Source organism: Macrobrachium nipponense, chromosome 38 (genome assembly GCF_015104395.2).
Source record: "Macrobrachium nipponense isolate FS-2020 chromosome 38, ASM1510439v2, whole genome shotgun sequence".
Classification (NCBI taxonomy): Eukaryota; Metazoa; Arthropoda; class Malacostraca; order Decapoda; family Palaemonidae; genus Macrobrachium; species Macrobrachium nipponense.
Genome location: NC_061098.1, coordinates 15,100,061 through 15,108,639, shown reverse-complemented (window position 1 = coordinate 15,108,639; position 8,579 = coordinate 15,100,061). Strand labels below are relative to the sequence as shown.

The window sequence follows — 8,579 nt, the reverse complement described above, 5'->3', positions numbered from 1 at the left end:
ATCAGGAAAAACATATACTTTGCTAAATCTTACACCTGTACACTATTCCATATTTATATCGTGGTGCTCAAAATTTAGAAAGTTTGTATCATACAAATTTAAATTTTAAATATTGATTTTTGTGCATGACATTCAATTTTTTTAATACCATCAATGTTACATAAGCTGAATCACAGTTTCATTTTAAAATACTGCACCGTGCTGCTGAAGAAACTGTTCAATTACAAAGCACAGTTTCACTACAATTAGCAAAGGGACTTACATTAAATGTAAAAATATAAATATTCTATATGCAGATCATTAATTGCATTTATAATCTTTGGTCTCTATTACTTAATGGCCCAAAAGGAGGAAATTTTTTATCTTTTCCACCTGTACAATTACTACAATTACCACACATATAATACACTAATTACTAGATACACACAAGGGTCTTATATTTACTGTACAAACAACATACACACTACAGTACAGGTAACTTTTAAGCTTTATAACATCACAGATTCTTTTTTTTACCATGCCATTTGTAACAAAAACACTCACATTGAACTGAGCTCTTTTGCACAGCTAAATGTAACTGACCTGCCATCTTAATTATGTTGAACAAGAACTATTGTACAATATATACAAAAATTATTTAATTACAAATATTTTGTGCTACAGGCTGATATTTTGCAACCTATCAAAACACCAGTCTACAAGAAACCAAAGGAACTGGTAGATATCCCACAGAAGAGTTTTCAATTCCCTTCAGTGTTACTGATCGACTACAAATAACCGATTCACCGATTATCCACTTGCATGACATTAAACCTTTTGTTCCTGAGCACCTTGTTCCACTTGGTCAGCCTCATCTTCCTCACGCACATACCTGAAAAGAAATTATGGCAATGTATGTTATATACATGTATAACATAACGTCAACTATTGTACATGAAAAAATGAAATTCAACTATTGCACTTAATACAGAAAATGTAAAGTAGCTTTTTTTTTTTACCTAAATTTTGCAAATTCTAGTGACAGAATATTTTGCTCGCACTTTTTTCACAGAAGAATCTATTATACTGCTTTGCTGAAAGGATAGAGTTCTGGTAGACAACAGGCTAGGAAGATAATACACAAGATGCTAAAAGGGAGTTAGCAGCAAATGTGAATCTTATTTGAAATGAAAAGTTTCTCAACACCAAAGAGAAGAAAAAAAATGTTCAGGATAGCAAAGTGACAAAGGAAAGAAGGTAAACGTTGCAAGACAAAAGTAAGGAATAATGAAGCCACTGTTTTTTCAAATCTGTTGAAAGAAGACCGAATTCGTACTGGACGATGATTTCATGATGGACAAATAATGTGTTTGTTTGGGAGAAAAATGGAAATCCCGGAACTGTTTAAGTAATGAGTGAATTGTTAGAAATAGCTGGAGAATCAGTCACTTTATCAGCCAGCCAGACGATGTAGAAACTTGTTAATGAAAAATTTGTGAAGTGAGGTAGAAAATAGCACTCACAAATGGGGGATTACTACAGTTTGAAAAGCATAGAGGACTAAGATGCAGCTACATGAAGTACTGGAGGTAGCTGAGAAATGAACAACAGCAGCAGCAAGATTATTTATAAGGAAACAACAAGATGCTGCCATAAAATCAATTCCAAGTATCAAATGTAACGGGTGGTTTCCAGAGAGATACTCAAGATAGCAAGATATAAATGGAGAACCAATGGGAGAAGAAAAATGAGGAGCACATTTGAAGTTACACCTTAGGGAGTGCACTAAACTGAATTCAGCATTGAAAGCCCATTAGTGAGCAGACATACGTATGTGCACTTACAGCAAATATGGATTAGATTACAAAATGTTTCATGGATGGAGAAGTGCAAGTTGAAGTAGATTCTGTAGAAGCAGTGTCGAGGCCATCCCACCTGAAGCATTGAGCTTTCAGGATCCTGGACCACATCAAAACGACTTTCAGACTTCCAGATCTCCAAAGATAGAACTACTTTACCTCTGCTAAGGCTGTCTGTGATGTCAATTCTGTTTCTTGACATGAAACTTGAGACTGCAAGCCAAGTGGCAGATATGTAAGGTATAAATCTGCTGCTGCTGCTACTGCTGCTGCTGAGCCAAGGACAAATCGGGCATAGAAACAGAGGCAGGAACACACTGTTAAAACGGAATTGGCACTACCAAAACAGGTGGATGGAGCAAACCACTGGGCACAGGAGGGAGTGATCAGTTGCAGGAGCAGTCGGTAACAAAGGAGCTGCCGAGACAATAGCCAGTGTGGGTAGTGAGAAGAGAAGAAGGAAGTAATGGAACATGTGTCAGGCAAGCAGTTTAAAGAGTCTGGTGATCATGAGGCTGACCATTGGTAAATGAAACACTACCAGTGGACTAATGCTCCTTTGCCTTTACAAGCAAAACAGATGATCCAGAAGGCCAAACTCAGTGAAGATTCTTAGAGAAGAGTTATCATAGTTGCCCTTCTACATGTGGTACATCCCATACACTATGGGAAGCCAGGCAGAAAACTACCTCTAACAGTGTGTATTAATTGCACACAAATAAAAAAAGAAAAGAAAGGAAAGGAAAGAATTCACAGATAGATGAAAGTATATTAAACAGTGAGCAAGCAGAAATGATGGTGATCCACAGATGCAAGTGTTGTCACTCTTAACCATTTTGCTTCCTTAATCTTTATGAGCATCAGATCTGGCATGCCTGGGAGTACTGCAACTGAAACTTTGACGTTGTATGATTAATGAGCTTTGATTGGACAGTTATGTTTAAGCTCTATACTGTATGTTGAAATCACTTGTTGAAGCTTAACAATTGCCACCTATGGCCATGTTCTTTGTTTATGTTCAAATAATGACATGCTGTCACTATGTTTTGTTAATTAAATGTAAATAAAAGAACTAACCTTGAAATTTTCATTATACGCCATGCTTTGAGCCTTGCTGCATAGAGACCACAGATGCAGCCATGTAATAAGGGGATTACTATTATTAATACCGTTGTTATAATTCCTACTGTACTTCCTGGCCGAGTCCAGTCTAATACTGGATACAATGCTGGTCTTCCCAAGTAATCCTGCAAATATAAATGAAGTTTCAAAATCCTGTCGGAATAAAGTTTTTTCTTTATTACTGTCCTCACTACAGTAGTTACAGGGAGGACATTTAGCACATATAGTGTCATTTAAAAACCTGACCAGAAACCCAGACATTTGAACATTTGTCTCAACTCCCTTCATTTAATTAGAAAACCTTCACAGAATAATTCAACACCCATCACAGTATTTTATAGCTCTACTGCTTGCTCAACCCTCATTTATTCTTTAATCTCTCTCTCATGGTTTTTTATTTTTCTTTTTCATCTTGTTCATGTTTACTTCAAAGTGATGAATCTTTTCCAAAATTTCAAAAAATTCAGCTCGTGCAAACGAACTGTACTTCTTGCCTTCAAAAATAATGTGACATATTGACTACAAAAATATGAGGTACTCACTGTGCCACCACATAGAAAGTATATCAAGTTGAAGAGAGTGTATGTGGTAAGGAAGATCGATGGGTGATACGCGTGGAGTAATCGTCTTGGAGTGGCTGACACCATTACATCAGTGAGCACGTAGACCCCTGGCATAATGTGGGTGTTGACCCCAATTTCAGTCAACTTCTCATCTGTAAACAGACATTCTGCTGTGAAAGCTGACTAGCATATCTGGTAAGAGACTGGAAATAACATGAATCACTCCTTGCTGTTTTGCATGCAAATCAGTAGTTGGTATCAAATCAGTAGTTGGTATGTGTATTAGCTAATACCTGTACAGTATATTGAATATTACAATTAAAATTACCACATTTTGAACGACACTGCTTCAGAATATGTAAAGAATCTAAAAACATTTATAAGTTCTAGTGAAATTTCGAACTCAAGATACAGCTGGTCTTATCTTAAAAAAAGTGTCAAGAAACACCCAATGAAAGAAGAAAATATACAGCGGCATTGATTATGTAGAAAAAAAAAAAATTTGTTATTCTAATGCTTTCACAGACATCTGGCGTTAACTGTTAAAGGCAAATCAAAACTGCTTTCAAGTATGCACCAATTTTGTCTCCTTTCTTGTTCTTGCTTAGGACTAGAGGATTTTAGCTGTGTCATATCAGCCTTTTGTTTCATACATGGCAAGATTCCCATTTATGTACTACTGTAATTTACAAATGATAACTGATTAAATGACAACAGTGTCTCCTGATCTTGAAAATTGCATGTACTTTACTCAAGAACTGGTTACGTACATACAAGAAGTGTACCCATAGCCTGTTAAAAAAGCAAACTCAAGCTTACCTAAATGAGAGGATATAAAAATTAAGGGAAAATGGTTGTGATAAACTTCCTTAGTTGACAATACAGGTATTATTAGTTCAACAAGATCACTGTGGCATTTCTCGACTCGCACAGGTGACCCAAGAGATTTATTTTAAATGCTAATATTAAAGCATAACAAATTTTAAATTGGACTACCTGGGAAGAAAATACATATAATTTAAATTAAGAAAACAATGGAACTTTAGGTTGAATATTTGCTGAAAAAAATCATATAATGCCCAGCTTGCTCAGTAAGGTACAATGTAAGCAGTCACTAAAGGGGATATTGAAAGGAAATCAACCACTGAGCTTAATAATCTAAAAGACTGGTGAAGTAATAAGTAGGCCACCTAAGAGGAGACTGATTTTAGCTCCATATTATTATTAGTAAATATTGTAACCAGATCTCTACGTAACCATTGTTGACTTCAATAAGACCAGCTTTAGGGTTTGATCTCTTAAATGTAATAGATTTAAATATATTAAATTACAACTATACTTAAATTTAACAACTGAATAAACTTATAATGATGAACATTCTGATAATTTCTTTCAATGATTGTCTCCAAAGCTTTATATTCTGAGAATATCATAGAAGTTGATTCTTAGGCTTTTGGATAACACAAAGTCTCCAAGAAAAAATTCTATACAAGCACAAATATGTATACTGAACATATACACAGTATACAGGCTATATCAAACTCACCACTTCGAAATGGGTAAACTGTAATCCAATATGCTAGGGTAATGAAGATATGCAGTGCTCCTGTAATGTTGGACAGGACCCAGGAGACTTTGAACAGACGAGGCATGGAGGGATAAATTGCATCACCTGTAATTATTACAGAATATTAATATACTATAAATATATATACTCATAACAGAAGTTCAGACCCATCCAATATAGAATAGAATATGGAATTTATGCCAAAGGCCAATACTGGGACCTGTCATCCAGCAATGAACTGGAAATTGACTGTAAAAAGGTTTGAGAGATGTAACAGGGGGAAAACATCACAGTTAGACCCATTAAAATATATAAAAAACATTTTTGTCTAGCAAGCCATAAAGTAAATTTCAGGAAAAGCTTATTAAAGTTGGGGATTCAATCTTACCTTCTTCCGAGATCTTCTTAAAATGTCTAATAACATTGACAGCTTGTAAGGTAGTGTCTACAGCTAAAGTCCAGATCCCCCAGTTCGTAGTATAAATTAAGAAATAAAACTTTTGTGAAATATCTGCATTGTAACCCATTGAGCCAATCCACGCCCACACAGCCCACATGGTGAAGTAGATCGCCCAGAAGAGTCGATAGCCTAAATACAGGCATGACATTCGATTGTGCTGTTGCCACTGTAAGAAAATGCACAAAATTAATAATTACTTAAAGAATGTCTACATGGTATTATCACTGCTCAAACACTAATACATTGTAAAATTAAATTTAGATCATTGCCTACATAAGATTAAATTACAAGGCAAATGTATATATACTCTGGTATTTGCCCATGACTTGTACTTCAATATGAAAACTACCATTATATAGCTTTAGTGTCTAGCCATTTAGTTAGTTTGTGCTACGAATTTTAAGAGACTAATCACCAATATTCTGTTAAGATGTCGCAACAGAACACAGCCAGTGAGAGAGGTCTTTCATTCGCTTCATAGCAGAAATGTGCAGCGTGCAGTCTTCCTGGTAGCATTATGTATATAGATTTGATACTGCAGTTAAGAAAGCTGTAAGGGTACATAGTACCGTGTTCCTCTTCCTTTTTATGTAAATTTTTGTCTACATTTTTCTTAATACCTATTCTTTCCATTCTTTGTTAAATTCAATTTCCATCTGATTTATTACAGTTCTATTCATGTTTTTTACTTCTTTTTTTTAAACAGGTTTTACATAAGGGTATTTTACCCTGGAAGTTTGACAAGTCAGTGGCCTATCTTGCTAGTTTCACTGTTTGCACACTGTGAATTAAAAATAACCATATTGATCATGAGCGGTTAGTAAGTAAATGAAATGTTCTCACCTGTGACGAGACAAAGAGGTGTGGAGTTTTATGGTGAAGTCTTAGATTTTCGGTTTTGAACTCATCCTTAAACCTTTGCCATCCTACGCGTCGTGGTTGGACCTGCAAAAAATTAAAACGTTAGAAAAAAATGTCATTAAAGATATAGAGGCACATTCAACATACTAAGAGATGACATATTCTCCTTACTTCATCACTGTTTTCAACATTACCTCTCACTTTTATTTCTCCCCCTCTCCATTCACTTCAACAAAGGTTCTTCAAGGTCTCCAGAGCCACATAGGAATTTGCATAACACTACATTATAAATAAAAAGTTATAATAACTTCTTCCATCCTTGAGACCAATAAGTGACATCGGCGTCATGAGTGGCCTACCCTATAATTCGCAGCTCAATTACTACATTCAGTAGTACTTTCATTCATTATGAACCTTGCAATAAACATGCACACACACACGCGCATCTGTGTGGGCGAAATATTAACAACGAATGATAATTACAGCCATTACCAACTTTTGACAAAATATGTAAAACATCGAATCGTGTCAAGAGACTTTATATACCATTTAAGCCAGATGGATGAGCAACTTACGTCCAAATTTGAATGAGGTCTCAATGGGCCAAAGATTAAATAAAATAAAAAGTGGAGTGTTAACTTCATGTTATTCTTTTAGAGGAATGTTGCGTATCTTGAATCAGAACGAGTCTGTTACTCATACAACATTCAGAAAAACATATACCATTGACTAGTAGCATTATTCTTTTATTAAATTTAATATATATATTATTAATAATATATATATAATATATATAATATATATATAATTAATATTATATATTAAAATATAAATAATTTATACTTGTATAAACATTATATATATATATATATATATATATATATAATACTATATATATATATATAAAATAAAATATATATATATATATATATATATATAATATACTTTGTTATACAATATATATATATGATATATATATATCTATATATATATATATATATCTATATGTATATATATATACAAATTATATTATTATATATCTATTTATATAAATAATATATATATATTCTATATATATATATAAATATAAATATATATATATATATACCTATATATATATTATATATATGAAGCAAACGTACATTAAGATTTATATCTATACTAACACCAATCAAGCCTTGTATGCGTATTATACAAACACAGACACACACTCCACTTCCAGCTGAAACCACAGATACCTGGCGCCTTTGGAATAATAATAAACAATGTCCACACAAACACACACACACATACACATACAGACACAACCCCGGGGGGTAATATCTGAGCTAGCCGGCGGCTGAGTCCTTCCTCCTCCCTCCCTCCAAAGTCAGCTGTCGACAGGACTTCCATAATTAACTTCCGAACAAGTTTGAAGGGCACCACTTTTACAAGATGTCTCGTTTCTTTCTCGCCAGGTCACATTGCACCTGGTAATTTCCAGGTTCGAGTTTTTTTTTTATTGTTATTAGCGTTTTGAGTTTTGGTGTGGCGTTGGAGTTTTTTTTGTTAACTTTCTCTCCTTTCTGTTGTTTTATTAAACATTTCACTGACTAAGTAGTGCTATGTCTGTGAAGGTATTATCACTTTCTAAAATTACAGCTTATCGACATACGTAAGCATCAGGATTCTGGTAATAATTTACCTGGTTAAATATTGCTACGTATATACTGCTCATGACAAAATATATATATATATATATATATATGATATATATATATATATATATATATATATATATATATATATATATATATATATATATATTAAACAAAAGGCCGCAAAATCAGATAACAAAGCTAAACACACACAATGCACAGCGTAAACACATCCATAAAAACCCATTTACCTGGACATCATAAAACTGGACTTCATATTCCGAAGAGCCGTTATGATACCCGACGATGGTTTCCATGGCAACCACCACCGAGGGCCGGGGTGTGGTGGAGGAGGAGGAGGAGATGTCCGGCGGAGGGTGGGGGGAAGGGGGGGTCGAGGGTCAAAATACTGACGAGGCGGAGGTGGTATCTATCATGATACTGCCGTGCACTGCAGACGTCGTACTGTTTCATGTCGTGCACGCTAGGCAGCCTCTCTTTGAAGTGCCGGTATTTTATGCTCGAAGTCAT

At 34.5% G+C, this 8,579-nt stretch overlaps 1 protein-coding gene across 1 annotated transcript in view; it reads right to left on the bottom strand.

Annotated features, from left to right (window-relative positions):
- LOC135209758 (uncharacterized) overlaps window positions 1-8,579 on the bottom strand; it is a 110,267-nt gene continuing 101,688 nt past the window's right edge. The window contains 7 exon segments of the mRNA XM_064242545.1: window positions 1-871; window positions 2,916-3,085; window positions 3,503-3,675; window positions 5,070-5,195; window positions 5,479-5,716; window positions 6,394-6,495; window positions 8,300-8,448. Of these exon segments, the coding sequence (XP_064098615.1) occupies window positions 808-871; window positions 2,916-3,085; window positions 3,503-3,675; window positions 5,070-5,195; window positions 5,479-5,716; window positions 6,394-6,495; window positions 8,300-8,448 (1,022 nt within the window). The 3' untranslated portion in view covers window positions 1-807.